Here is a 15,302-nt window from a genome sequence, read left to right as displayed (position 1 = left end):
TGCTTTGGTGTTAGGGAATGAAGGGGGGGCTTCCTTATATCCTTCTGAGCTCTGTTTTCTAGGATTCTAAATTCCAAGGTGCGTCCTCAGAGTGACTCTCTACCTCTGTATTTTTGGATAGGAGGAAGTGGTATCACATACAACCATGGCAGAGCATGTACTTGTCTCAATCCTTTATTCCAAGTGGATATCCAATTAAGCCATTCGCTTCAGTATCCCACTGATTTCCTCATTTGTTGATTCACGCAGGAATAGTGCTGCTGAACACCTGATTACATCCTTGGCAATGGGAAAACTACGTAGACAAACACCAAGAGTGCCAGCTCAGCATTTAAAACTTACACAAATGAAATACCAGAGCCAAATTAAGCTCATAGCGCGCTGCTCTCTTCGGTCGTCAAATGCAAATACATTTCTCTGTAATTTATGTCTTGGCAGATGATAATGAGTGTGAAAATGCTACTCAGCCTTGTGGAGAGCATGCCAATTGCACAAACACGGTGGGAAGTTATTTCTGCATGTGCATGCCTGGTTTCAGATCCAGCAATGGTCAACAAACTTTTGTACCTAACGATGGAACCTCCTGCGTGGGTAAGTTATTACTGTCTGCCAGCTACCTTTGCATTGCCACTCTTCTCTCATTGCCTCTGTTAATTATAGAAATCGAGCAAAATGCTTTCGTATTTGGGAAGTTTGGAGTCTGGGTGTAAAGTTCCTGTAATTTGCACTGGTACAGACTTAATATTCCAGTTCAGGCCCACACTTCTCACTGACAGCACAGCAGCTACCACTGCTTTCAGCAGCATTTCCATCTTGGCTCTGCTTGCAATATATTTAAATCCACATGTCACAGCTTTAGACAATGAATATAAAGTTAAGGCAATACAAAAAATCCCCAATTCACCCATTTATGCCACTGTTCCACTCATCTGTGAGCTAGCTGATCACATTCTCAGAACAAAGCAGAGTGACAAAATATTCTGCATTCGGGTCACCCCGGACCAACAAAATTCTCTATACATTTGACCTACTATATTTGAAATATCTTTTGTCTGGAAACTTTGATTGGGATATTTTAGGTAATTTTTCAAGTCTGATCAAAAGCAATGAGCAAGATCAGTAGTTATCCTGTCCCCTGTGCCATCATCAGCCTCTCTTTCTGTAGCGTTGGATGGAACAGGTTCAACACTAAAGAGGAGGAAAAAGTTCTCTGGAAAAATGTTATTTCTGAACAGCTCTGCAATCCTTTAGGATTTCCTTTGAATGGAAGAACTGTAACTATTTCTCTTTTCTCAAACTCCTGGTAATTTTCTCTGTATGTTGCAAGAGTCCTCAGGGAATGAGAGAATGAGAAATAAATCTATTGCCCTTTCCACCTTTGTGCTGACTGTGTCTCATTCTAGGTATGTCTCCTGTGAGCTTGTGAGTGCTGACAACCCCTCTTCTTACTGCTCTTAATATCAGCAGAATGGTTGCATATTAAGCCAGAAAGTGATCTAATCGACCTTTCTTGCCCATTGCTCACATCCATCTAAAAGTGCTCTGCTTTATCCAGCTGCTATGAATCCTTCTTAAATTAGCTGGGATGGAGACTGTTAGCACCTTGAGCTGTAAATATTCTCACCATTTCTGGTCCAGGTTTGGATTTTTGTGTTACAGCCTTTCCTCAGCTTCAGTAGTTTGCCCTCAAAGTTATTTCTCTGACTGTTTTTACAGTTTTTACTGGTTTGGGGTTTTTTTAATTTTTGCCATTAATGTGATAGTTCCTTTTTTTCTGCCTCTTTTCTTTACCAGGTACATTGATCTTTTTTTTATCCTCTGCTAGGGTTTAGTTTAGCACTTTTGTTCTTCCTTCTGACAATGGAGGAGCTTCCAAACTCACACTGAAATAAAAAAAAATAACCTGTGGGCACCTTTTCTGATTAAACAAGTGTACCAATTACTTCACCAAGACGTGAGTCCTAAAAACAACCTTTTGATCCACAATTAATTTCCTACTTTATCCATCAGGGAAACAATAATAGGGTATTTTGTACCCAATGGGCCAGCTACAGGTAGTAGCTATGCCCTGCACACAAACAGCTGACAGTTGTGTATTCAGGGTGTACCACACACAGCTGATGCAAACACCAAAGCTGTCATTGTAAATACAGTGCAAGCTATCCAGTACAAACCACAGAACACAGCTCCCAGGCAGGCATCCTACCCAAGTTTCTAGGGCCCCATATATTTCCAGATTCTTTGAAGTCTTAAATCTTGCTTTAAATGAATATATAAATGTACCTGGCAGTGACTTTAAAGATACAGTGGTTGAATTTTGGCGAGTGTGCCATTTTGCAGCCTGTTTGTTTATGCCATCAAAGCTGTCTGGACTTCCCAGCAGTGCAAGTCTGGTACATCACCGTGTCTGTGAGAGTCCCTTTCAAAGCCCATCCAAATACACCTCTTTGGTTCCTCTCCCTCTCTGGAAACTACAAAGTATAAAAGTGATTAGAACTCTCAAAGCAGCAGATCGAAAGAAAGCTTGGGAGAAGTGTCACTTCACCCTTAATCCAACCAGAATGCTGAGTTTTGAGTTGAGGGTCGACAGTTTTTCATCCATGTTATCAGGTAGAATCGGTGAAGAGATGACAAAGAAACATGCAGCTAGAGGAGGGACTGGAAGGTAGGAGGGCAAGGGGAGGAAAATAGAAGAAAGGAAATGGAGAAGAAGAAAGTAAGAATGTAGAGATGTGGTGTTTCTGAAGATGATATTTTTCTGCTTTCATGAAAGTGAGCTATTAAAATCTACCTTTTTGCTTTGTGTAAAAGCCATGCTTTCCCTTAGACTTCACATTTTATTGAATGTTCAGCTGCAGATAAAAAAAGTGAAATACAAACCCACTTTTTTTCACCCCAGCCAACAGAGTGAAAACATGAAAATGACCCTCTGTGAAACGAAAGCGCCACCCACGCCACTCTCTCCCTTTTCTGGGAGCGTGCTATTAGTTTTCTTCAGGTGTTTCTGAGAGCACTGGGAAGGCACCCCTTCTCCATCCCATCCTTTGCTGTGACAGGGGAGCGGTGCAGTGGATGGGATCTGGCACTGTGCCACAACTGCTGCTTTTTTCTTTCAGCTCTGCCATTCACAGCCTTTTTCATTTCTACTTTGTGCCTTCCACAGCGTGGAGACACGGGGAGGGAACATCTAGTGCTTTGCAACTGGACTTTTCAATCACTTGCAAGCTACTAATAAGCAGGAAGGTATAATGTAGACATCAAGCTGTCTTGACTGACTGGTGGAGAATCAAAGCCATGTAGGTACAATCCCATAATTGGCACGACTGAACATAATAACTGTTCTCAGTACTTTTAATTTAATTGGAATTTCCTTGCCTGCTGCAGTAAATGAGGAGTGACAAAGCACAGAAATAAAATAAAGGGCTATAAATCTATTTTCACACCGGCCTAAGTGGTGCTGGTGATAATATTTTTCTGATTGGAGCTGTTATAAAAGCTTCAAAGTTCAGCTCCAGGGTTTGTTTTGAATATTTACTGAAAGGCCAGGGCTTTTTTTTTTTTTTTTTACAGCACTGTGGCAAATGCTCTTCTGTTTAAAAAGCTGCTGGTCCCCAACCTTTGCTCAGGGATGCTGCCTGTGAAGACTGCTCAGGCAAGCCTTGGCAGCCCCACTCCTGCTCCCCCAGCAGATCAAGGAGGACCATTTGAGATCCTCTCCCCAAAGCTCCACTAAAACTGGATTGCTGAAAGCACTGACAAGCTGTTGTCTGCGTGTGGTCCAATTGCAGATTTTGGTTAAAAAGGCATAACTACACCATACAAAGAAACAAAAGCCTCCAGCTACTGCACACAGCATTTCCAAGCAGGATTTTAAAAGCTGCATTCCTGTAGCTGTCAGGAGTTGTTGGCTGCCCCTGACGATCTCACTGATTCCAAAGGGATACAAAGCTGATTAGTACCTTGCAAGATCAGGCGTGTTGCCTTTTAATTTTGTCATCCAGGAGTTGTTTTTTTTTCTCTTGGAAACAGTAAATTAGATAGGCGTGATAGATATGGACTCATTCCATACGGGCAACTCAGCTGCAGGAAGGCTCTTTGCATGTATTCAACAGGGTGACTCTATCAGACTTTAAATATCTGTCCCACTGCCGGAGATGTGCCATGGTGCTTGAGTTTCTGCTGTTGTTTTGGATAATCTTGACTTCTCTCTCTAAAATCTCCATTACACTTAATGTGTGACATAATTTCAAAAAAAAATTGTAATTCATGTGACTGCCCAATACTGACAAGTAAGTTTTTTACTGAACTGAGGGTTTATGAAAAGCAAAATATCGTTGTGATTTTGAAACGTTTACATCAGTAAAATCCCGTAGAAACCTGATGTTTAGCAATGGTACTCTGAAAAGAATTGAAATATTTATTTATTTATTTATTTTTAAGGGATTGTGAGTTTTAGCAGAGATTGTTGTGAATTGCTGGTGTTTTACCACTGCATTACGTGCTGAAGGCATCCTTAAGATGTAGGTGTTATGCAAACTGGCATTGTGGTGACTGTCACCTTTGCCACTTCAATTCATTCCAGGTTCCTCTGTCTTGCACACACAACAAGGAACAGAGAGGCACCCACTTGTTTCAGACAGAGCTTTATAATGTACTGATGTGAGAGGTTATTTAAATACCAAGAGTAAGAACTTTAGCCTCGTGTCTTTAAATGACAGCATTTAATTATGATTTATCCTGTGTGTAGCACTGTGTCATGCTTTTTTGTCCTTCCCTTTTGCCAGATTGGTTCATGTATAATGGGGTTAGTTCCATGACTGTGAATACTGAGGTCACAAAAAAACCATACAAATGTGGATAATGCAAAACTCAGCTGTTTGAAGAGAAACATTTGCAGTTTGGGGCATTAAATATGGAAACAAACTATTGCCCTGATGCAAATAATCGTAATTTAACCTCATACCTTAAAATTCCTTGCTGGCACCGATCCATTCAGACCATGACAGCTTCTGCACCTCAGGCTTAAAGCATATCAGGTGTAAATCAGAGCCCACAGCTCACTGAGAAACACAGATACATGAAAGTGAGGTGGGACCTCAACCGTCGCCTTGAATCCCTGGAAGAGCTCTCAAATTATTTGCAAAAGGAGTGTTGGGATACTCTGTGGAAAGTTTATAGTCATTTTACTGTTGCCCTGTATCAATCAAACAAACAAAACCCTAAAACAAACCCAAACAAACCAACCACACAGCCATTAGTCAAGAATGTTCCCCAAAGTTCCAAATAATGCTGTCCAAACAGGCAGATGTCCCCCACATGTCCTTCAGGTATTTTTTTTGCATTCCCTAGATATACTCATAGACACACAGTTCGTTTTTCAATAGTATTCTAATTTCACAAGCTTTATTGCTCCTTTTTGTTCTACTGCTTTTTGGAAACCACCGAGATTCCTGTATCAAAAACAGAGTGTGAAACTTGTTCCTGTCCCCTAAAGGTGCCTTTCCAGCCACCCCCTATCTGCTTTCTGTCTGTCTGTCTGTCTTTAACACCCACCTGGCAGTGCAGAGGCTTCCTGTCGATTCAGGCAGCTCTTCTCCTCCACTGATCAATTAATCACTTCTCCTTTTTTCACCAATTTCTTCCCGAAATTTAGTGTCGTACCAGTTCTTAACTTGGGGTGTCGTCCTCCCTGGTTAATCCACCCCCACACTACCTTTACTTTCCTTCAGTTCAGTCCTCAGGCTGTTCCTTTAAACCTGCTCATGTAGCACTTCTTCATTTTTCAACTCTTTTCATCACACATACGTTTCCCAAAGCTGTTCACTTTTTTCTCCTTTCCAGCACAGCACTTCACAGTCCATTACTTCATTCTTCAGAATTATTTGGTATTGTTCCCAGTTTACTTTCTCCATTGAGTTATTTGATCTTTATCCTCAGCCAACCAAATAATGCAAAATAATCTGTATTCCAGCCAGGGAGTTAGTACCCAGCTCCCTTAAATTGATCAGTTCATGGATTGCCTTCCTGGAATTCACTGGTTTTACTCTTGGACTGTGCCCCACCCAGTTAATGAACCTGTCTGCCTAATAGCAAACTATTTAGAAGCACAAAATACACTTTAGGCAAATGTAATTTAAACAAGGATTAAAAAAAAAAAAAAAAAAAAAGAGACATGCCAAGCACTTTAAAGGGCACAGAGTTTAATTCTTAGATTAATGAGACAGAGTGATCTTTTGCAGCATCTTTTCAAAGCTGCAACTTGAAAGAAAAGTCTGCAGGTTTAGGTTTGTTTTTTTTTTTCTTTTCCTAACTGAATCACAAAGCTGAGAAAATCTATTTGGTCTAATCTCTGAAAAATGGATTTCAGATGATTTGCATCATGCCAACTATTTTTTATGATAGAATTAATATGGTTTTGAAACATGAGCAATGTAGTATTATATGGTAATAAAAGTGGGGGTATAAAAATGTGATCAATTATGATTTATCCTTCTAATCTGTAAGTATTATAATTGGCAGGGGGGTTTACCATTAATAGCAGGTTTTTAGTTTTGCTTTTTTTATTACATGAAATTTTATTATGACACTACTTGTAGTGTGTGGTGCTATTATCAACAAAGGCGCAAGGTGTTAGTCTGTAAATGTTTAATAAAAAATTCAATTTCTCACGATATTTGCAGATGTAGATGAGTGCAGCAATGAAGGAACTGTTGCCTGTGGAGATCATGCAAAATGTGAAAACGTGGATGGAGGGTTTAGCTGCTCCTGTAAGGAAGGTTATCAACCATCCACAGGAAAATTGCAGTTTAAGCCAAATGATGGCACTTCCTGCCAAGGTACATGATATTATAAAGGTTTATGTGTTATTATAGAGATACATCTTCTGAGAAACCCACCAGTGCCTATTTATCTTCAGTTAGATTAATCAGCAAGACATGAAAAAGAGGCAAGGCGGTGGCACCTACAATTCCTGAGAATAGAATAATTTTGTAAATGTATTTTTGCTAAACAGGGTAATGAAACCCATTTGAAATAACAGTTACCTCCTCACAGTTGTCAGATCTGTATCCCTTTCTGCAAATTTGAGCTGGCTCTTAACTCCACCTAAGTCCCATGGAAGGGGACAGTCCAATCCAGGCCAAGATAAACTCCTTGTAATTGAAGTTTGAGAATGGAGTGCTGTGTCTTACGTGCATAAATTCAGAATGCTGGTGGTTTGGGGAATGGCCTAGACAAGTGCTTTCACAATTAGATTATATTGAATATTGCATGGACTGCAATGTATAATTAGTTTCCTTTTATTTCCACAGAAAATCCAAAGGCCAAGTGTGAGTTTTTCAAAGACTGTGTAACTGAACAGATTAATAGAACTTTAACCAGAGTAAGTAGCGTTGGTTTAGAGATTAATTTCCAAATCTTTTAATTGTTTCTGTTTGAAACTGCTACTTCACTTATAGTTGCTCTTAAACAGCTTTTAACAAGGACTTGAAGCATACAGTTGAACTTAAGCATGTTTACAGACATCTTTTTAATAATTTCAAATTATTTGAGCTGGGTTGTATGTTCAGATCATGGTAATAACTTGCTGGGAATCTGCGTGTTCTGTTTCCAGCAAAGTGAATCACGATGCATGAAAAATTCACAAGTGTGGGAATCACTCAGCTGTTTCTGTAATTTCTGAAGTTACACACTGCTGCATTTACTGATGTGCAATTATTTGCTTGTTCAGAAGGGAAGGCAGCAAGACAGCTTACAAAAGCAATGTCAACAAGTGACTAAATGGAAAAAAGGAGCCATAACATCTTGGTGTGCTGGTTTATTTACTCCTCAAAGCATACAATGTAAAGCAATACAGAACTTGTAGAAACAAAGACTCCAGGCTCTTTTTTTTTTTTTTTTTTTGGTCCCAGAAACAGAGATTCCTGAAGCAAATTAAAAAATATTAATGCACTGCTCATTAGTCTACAGCTACATTAGTGTCTATTTTTAAAGGACAAATGAAGCAGAAGCATAAACAAATTAAAACCAATTGTATATGCTTGAATTTGATATTAAGCAGCTTGCTGAAGTGACTGGGTTCAGAAAGATATTAATTTAAAGACTGTTATTAGCCTAGTGTTATATATACATTGTGTTAACATGTTTTCTATGTTTACCTGCAATGTAATACTTTGATCAAATATATTATATGCTTATCACACTTGGGTGCAAAGGCATGGTAAATGCCACAGTAGGATCTTAGAGTAAGATTTTTTTTATTATTTATTTAAGGACATCATTAAACTAAACTTAAGAAGTCAAAACACTTTAATTCCATGTAAATCACTGCCAGATTTTTATCCTGGATTTTAGGCTCTGCTCTAGTTCTATTCAGTTGCAGTTAAAGACAAAGCAAGCCCCATAAAAGCTGTTCAGCAGCAGAGATTATGGATCATGGAAGATCAGATGTTGGGGGGTTTTTTTATTAGATTTCAGTATTCTGAAGTAATTCTTTTCTTATTCAGCCATGAGACTGCAAGCTTAATCTTCATCTCACCCTCCCTTGCCTATACTTTTAAACTAGTTGTTTGGTGTAAGTGCATTTCGCATTTCATGAGCTGAAGCAGTGAAGGGGAAATAGGCAGTACAGTCCACTCAATTACTTCTTTAGAATTTGCATTTAAAAAAACCCAAACAAACAACTAAAAAAATATACAAATACTGCACATCTGCTCCCACCTTTTCAGTTAAAGTTTAATAAAAAAGTCAACAGAATGATCATATCACTGATATTTAATTATTTTTTGCAGAACCATCTAGTAGTTCACTATGGGTCATCAGATAAATAAAACTGAGCTGCTGTAGGGAAGAAAAGAAAGTGTAATGACAGCAGATGACCTGTTAGGGTTATACTAGACATGTGTAACACCAGTGCTTTGTAGGTCAACCTGCTGATTGAAATAGGGGGCGGGGGTTAGGCACAAGTGCCTTAAAATCCAGTATGATGATTCACAAGTTTATTTTCAGCCGCAGAAACACGACTCCCCTTGCTTCACTAATATGTGAGTCCTGGCATTTTTCAGCTCAGTCATTTAAAGACACCTCTGGAGATGCTGCAGGAAATTAATAAAAACACTTTGGGAGCGCTTTCACCCGTGGATGTGGTTTCCTACGTGGAAGCACTGTCGTACCCCTCGTGGGATGCTGCGCCTGACTCCGGCAGCCAAGCCCTTCCCAACACCACCATTAACGTGAGTGCCACGGATCCGTGGGCTTTTTGTCCCTGTTCCACGAGCAGTGCCTGGCTCTTCTCCAGCACGTGCTTTTCTTTGCAGGTTTTGGTCAACACCGTGAATAATTTCTTACAAAAAGACAAACTGACGGTCTGGGAAGCTCTTCCCGCCGATGAGCAGAGGCGGAGCCTGACCAAGCTGCTGCACACCGCTGAGCAGGCGACGCTTCTCGTGTCACAGAACTTCAAAAAGGCAACACAGCTAGATGCTAATGCAAGTGACGTAGGTAAGACAAAGGAAATTAATCTGAGGTGGACTTCAGGTGTGGATTGCACCGAGGAGCTTTTCAGCACAGTTATGAAGATTAGAGATGGTGCTGTGTGAAAGACATGGGTGTTAATTTGTATGGTTTTCATAACTAACACCTGACTTGCGGCGTAGGTATCGTAATTTTCAAAGACTGAACATTTCAGTCCAGAGCCCAGAAAAAAAATTGAGAGTCTGTGGGAAGTTGTTTTCAGATTCTCTTTCGTCCTCTCATTATGGCCCCACTCACTGTGAACCTGGATCCTTTTTATAAGCACAAAATTATCCTGTGCATCTTACATGCATAAAAAACACCAGTGGAATGAAATTTGGACTTGCTCTAAACAGATTTTTTTACTCTTTTTAGTTCAGTGAAGGTATTATAAATGAACTTTGACTAAGGATTGTACCTAGTGAGCAGCTTTATGTCAACAGAAATTTCTCATTTTAAGAGGAGTTCCACAGGAGGAGAACTGCTTGGTCTCAACTACACCATTTTACTTTCCTACCTTCTGCCTGTGAGCTGGTGTCTTCCCACCAATACCTGCTGGCTTTTCTGTGGCAGTAATGGTTTTGCCATTCCTTCCCTGGGAGCAGAGTAAGGCTAACACCAGCCATTTCTGAAAATCCTAATCAAGAATTGCTGATTCCTTTGTCAGTGGCCACTCTTTCATCTTTATTTTTACGAACGTCCCCAAACCGTATGTGATCCCATTTCTTATTTTAGATTTAGTACAGTCCTTCAGTGCCTCTTGCTGGCTTGCTGTTCTATAAAATGAGTTTGTGAGAAAGATTCCTCCTGTGGTCCCGAGGCAGGTCAAACCCCCTGTTCTTCCCTCGCCTGTCTGAAAATAAATTACACAGAGTGATGAAAAAATGGGGAGCGGGGGGGACAGGGGGCAGATTTTTTCTGCCTGGAAAGGCCCCCCCAGCTCCTCAGCCCCCTCTCCCCACCTTCCCCACCTCCCTTGCTTGGAAGCTGAGGCTGGGAAGATCAGGAGGAGAGGATTCAGGTGCGGGTTCTGGTGGCATCGTAGGTGTCAGTCACCAAGGTGATAGAAAGAGCTGATAAAGAGAACAGGGAGGAATTTCCATATTGAAAGGTTAATGATTTTTTCGGCTTATTTTTGTTCTGAAAGGGTAAACTGCGTGAGCTCATTTCCAAATTGGACCCAAACACGAACATTTTTTGTTACTGTTTTTCAGCATGAATAAATTTTCCACAGGTCTCATGTGCCACACATAACTATTTTGGGACAAGACCTACAACATTATGTCTCTCTCTCTCTCTCCACTGCTTTTTATGGTGCAAGCTCTTGAACTATGAGCTTTTCAAAACTCCAGCCAAATAAAACTATTTCTTATGCCCTGACAAACGTTTTCTGACAGCTGGTCTATTGAATAGCTCATATTATTTTTGTGGGCTGTGCTATAAGCAATGCAGATGGCCTAGCTTAGTGATATTCCTCCATCAGTCAAGTTTTGCATTTGTTTGTTGTTGTTTTGGTTTGTTTTAAAAAAGGAAAAGGCCTGATTGACTTTTTTTTGTTTTGTGGTTGTTTTTTTTTTTTGTTTCCCATCCCGGGTGATTGAAACTCAGCCCTGTAATGAAGCAAGTAAAGAGCTCAATGGCCTCTAATGTAGTTTTTGTCCTGAGGGGTGATGCTTGCTTGTTTGCTTGCTGACAAGACACATCATTAGTTCACGGCGCAATGTGCATTTGGTAGCGTGGATAGATAACCGTAAAATATAGACTTTTCAAAAATTGGCTTTTATCAAATGTTAGTATTCAGTGGAGGATTTTACGCTTTGCTTTTTATAATTGTGATTTGTGGCTGCTTTCAGAAATGCATTTTTAATAAAGCAATAGCTCTTCCCAAAGTAACCTACATTGTTTTTTTTCCAGCACCTAATTTAAGGCAAGGTAAATAAGAGACTGTATTTTTCATGGAAAGAGTAAAAAGTGCAAGAGCAAAATGTATGCATGAAAATAAAAAAAATGTAGACGTTTAAACAAACATGTTACACTAATAGCATTTTTCTTGAAATATTTTGCACAGTGATATATTCTTCAAATCCACAGTAATTATGCAATCCAATAACACATTTATTAACCCAACTGTAAATTATGGTAGACCATAATGGAGCTGTGATTTGTACTGCATTTTTCTTCTTTTACAGCACTCAAGGTTTTTGCTTTTGATTCACACCACATGAAACACATTCACCCTCATGTACACACAGAGGGAGATTACATAAAGATCTCACCAAAGAAGAGAAAGGAATCTCATCCTAATGGTAAGAAAGGTTAGAGAGTGGGTGGGTTAATAACTCCTTGGGTAGACTCGTACCAGCAAATAATCAAATGTGCAGTTTACCGAGACTGACTGCAAAGGAGACAAGGTATTTTTATCACCATTTCTCCTCCCCCTTTATTGTCTCAAGACTGATATTTCCAACATTTCCAGTGGCACAGTGAGTTTTCACACTGGATATTGGTACCTGAGCTTTACCCTTTACTCAGCCATAGATCTGACTTTGGAGTGGCCCCTTCAACTCTCTTTGCTAATTCTGCAAAAATTGGTGCACCTTTTTCATTTAGAGGGTAGCTCACTGGGGCAAGAATATACAATCTTCAGCACCAAAACCAGCAGGATCCAGGTCTGACTTGGACCTCAGAGTGCTACAGAAAGGGTTTACGCTACTGTCAGCACTAAAAATAAGTAAACGTGTTTAAACAGCCCTGGAATGAAATCACCTAAGAACAGACATAGAAAAGATTTTTTTTAAAATCTTCATCTTCCATCTAATCTGAATCTCACCACCTATCGGTATCTAAAATTGGGGTTTACTTTGATACCATTTTTTAAGATCAGCAGTGCCTCCTAAAATACTTTTTTTCTTCTTCCTTACTTGTCTACCATACTGGGTAGTAATGAGAGTCAAAGCAAGCCAGGTACTTCAGAAAGGTCCTGAGACATTTTAGTTTATAAGACCTTGCCACCATATGTGTAACCAATTGCAGAACAGCAGCAAGCACATATTACTCTAGGAAAAATATATATGCCTATAGCTAATTAGTATTTCCAGTGCGAGCACGCGGTTTCCTTTCTACTGCCGGTTACATTGTTTTAAATAAAGCCATATTTCATTGCCCCTAAAACATTTTTATTAATGTTCCACAAAGATTCCATCTGCTTTGCATATTTCATGCCGTGGCAGCGATGGTGTCGATTGTTTATCGTTTCCTGAATGTCTTCGATTTTGTCCCCCTATAAAAAAACCCCAAACCCCTGAACGTGGTGTGTTTGATTGACAGGCACGGTTGCAGTTGTCTTTCTGCGGTACAGCAACGTTGGTTCCTTGCTCTCACTGCCTCAAAACCACTCCTCAAAGGATCCTTCAGAGCAGAGACAGACAGTAGGTTCATCAGTTATAGCTGTCGCAATCAGCTCGAACCCACCCACACTCTATGAGCTCGAGAAAATAACATTTACCCTAAAGTATGCCAAGGTAAGGGTTTGGGTTTGTTTGGGGTTTTTTATCAGCTTCAAATAAAACAAAGCATTAGCTAATGGGTTTATGTGATGTAACCATACCTGCAGCATGTGATAAACAGAGACCTAATTCTGTTGTTTGCTGATTTGAGGTTGCCATTTATTACCCTAACAACATTAATCTCAGACGTGACATCCTAAGCACAATATATATTCTAAATATGATACAGAGCAGAATTGCTCTGGGACTAAAAACAAGGGCAACAATATCATCTTTGCTGGGTTGTAGCATGGATAAATTGTAGATGACTGAGTCAGAGAATATCACAGGATCTTGAATGTTCTGTATTTGGGTGGATTTTTTTCCTGAAAGTTTATCAGACATTTAAGGGGAACAAATGCTTCAAAGTTAACACGAAAAGATAACCTGCAGTTAGTGGGTAATAGAAGAACCTACAGTTCTGAAACTTTGTTATTTCTGAACACATTTATTTAGAACTGAGAGGTTTCCTTCCAGCAAACACAGATTTTTGCTGGCTTCACCAGTGTGTGAAGAATCACCTTACAGGCACAAAGAATTATTAGAAATTTAGCAAGAAAGCAACTCTGTAGGGAGATGAGCAGTGAAACAAGGCTCTGACCTTGTTTACATAGCTTTTAAATTTGTTACTTGCCTTCTGAGTTAGAAGTCACCTGTATATAAATTTGCACATATTTATAAAGCCTATTGTACAGTGGGGGACCTTATCTTTGACTGGATTTAGTAAGCACTAACTGTACCAAATAATACTAATGGTCCTACTCATCACTGTTATATGGCAGGTGATGCAACAGGTGTGGTATGACCCTGGCTTTATCCCAGATTACTTTGTAAAACCAACAGAGTCCCAGTTTTTGGGCTGCTTGTATGGAATGGACTGTGAGTAGGACAAGCCATGTGGCTGTAACCTTGCAGTCCAGTCCACATTCAGCAGGTGCAAGTGGATATTTAACAATGGTTTTTTTTTTTCTCTGGGTAAAAATTCCAACATCTCTGTGAGTGCCAGAAGGGTTCAGTAATCTGATTAGACTACATGTTTGGTGGGGTTTTTTTTAGCTGTGTGGATAGAAATGCTTCCATCCCAGGCCATGTTTTAATTGCTTGGAACGGGCCTTGCAGAAGGTGCCTTTTGTCTCCCAGCCTTCCGATGGCAACGAGCAATTTTTTAATGAATTGCGCTGGCTGGGGTAAGAAAGGTCTCTTGATGGGAAATATCCTGCCTTTTGCCATCAGTAAAACATCTTGTTTCTGTTCCAGACTGCAGATAAAGACATTAAATGTGCATTTTGGAACTACTCGGCAGACACAATGAATGGCAACTGGGCTACAGAAGGCTGTGAGCTGACACATTCCAACTCCACTCATATCTCATGCAAATGCAATCATCTGACTCATTTTGCTGTTTTGATGTCCTCAGGTGGCTCTGTTGTAAGTGCTATTTTAATTTAGTGTTTTTACCTGATGCTTTCTCCTGTTTTCCTTCCCTATGCTTTTATTTTAGAGCAACCTACGTACTTCCCCCCCTTCAGGTTGTCTCTTGGTTTTATTCAGCAAACACACAATTTATTGTGCAGAGAGCAAACAAAATTCCTCCCATATGTGTTTGAATTTCCTTATGTCCTTTCTGCAGTATTACAGAGCAGTGATGCAGCAAAGTGTCTTGTTCCAAACACACAGTCTGTTGTGCTTATTTTTGGAGCATTGCTTTTCATTTTAAATCCCGCTTTAAGACTGCCGTGGGATTTATCTGCCATTCACTGGTGGTCAGCAACCATATGGCCTCGAATTTCTCTCTCACAAAACTTTGCCACCCATTTGTCTAACCTTGGCATCTAAAAATCTGCTTTAAAGTCTCTCCCGGGGGGTTGCAGCAGCACAATCAGTTCGAAGTTTATGACTGTTAAACAAGGACACTCGCAACCGGCACAAAACTTGGGAGAATGACCACTCAATTTATGTCCCTCTTATATTAAGAAGCCCCACAGATTGCCAGGGTCTCAGTGGGGATCTGCAGGAGCTCAGGTCCTGCCTCAGGAGGCAGCCTTTTAACAGAACTGACAGCAAGCAGAATATTAGCATGAATATACTCTATTGAGACAGTTCTCTCACACTGTGAATTTCATGCTGATAGAGGCTGTTTCCTGGTTGCTAAATAGCATCCTAAGTCTCCAGTTCAAATTTAAAAACCTTTGCAGGTACTCATATAGTTATTTTGAAAAGAAAGGCTGGGGAGGTGAATAATCTCTG

At 40.0% G+C, this 15,302-nt stretch overlaps 1 protein-coding gene across 1 annotated transcript in view; it reads left to right on the top strand.

Annotated features, from left to right (window-relative positions):
• The window catches only part of ADGRL4 (adhesion G protein-coupled receptor L4), a 73,559-nt gene that overhangs the window by 38,915 nt on the left and 19,342 nt on the right, over positions 1–15,302 (top strand). Inside the window, exons 3-10 of the mRNA XM_027901154.1 lie at positions 439–591; positions 6,681–6,836; positions 7,311–7,381; positions 9,063–9,230; positions 9,315–9,498; positions 11,700–11,816; positions 12,838–13,031; positions 14,313–14,483. Coding sequence (XP_027756955.1) covers positions 439–591; positions 6,681–6,836; positions 7,311–7,381; positions 9,063–9,230; positions 9,315–9,498; positions 11,700–11,816; positions 12,838–13,031; positions 14,313–14,483 — 1,214 coding nt within the window. The remainder of the gene's footprint in view (positions 1–438; positions 592–6,680; positions 6,837–7,310; positions 7,382–9,062; positions 9,231–9,314; positions 9,499–11,699; positions 11,817–12,837; positions 13,032–14,312; positions 14,484–15,302) is intronic.

The sequence above is a fragment of the Empidonax traillii genome, unplaced genomic scaffold, assembly GCF_003031625.1.
Source record: "Empidonax traillii isolate 1590-97213 ecotype Southwest subspecies unplaced genomic scaffold, ASM303162v1 scaffold764:size1210623, whole genome shotgun sequence".
Taxonomy (NCBI): Eukaryota; Metazoa; Chordata; class Aves; order Passeriformes; family Tyrannidae; genus Empidonax; species Empidonax traillii.
Note: the sequence above shows the minus strand (reverse complement) of the source record. Positions and strands in the feature narration are given on the sequence as shown.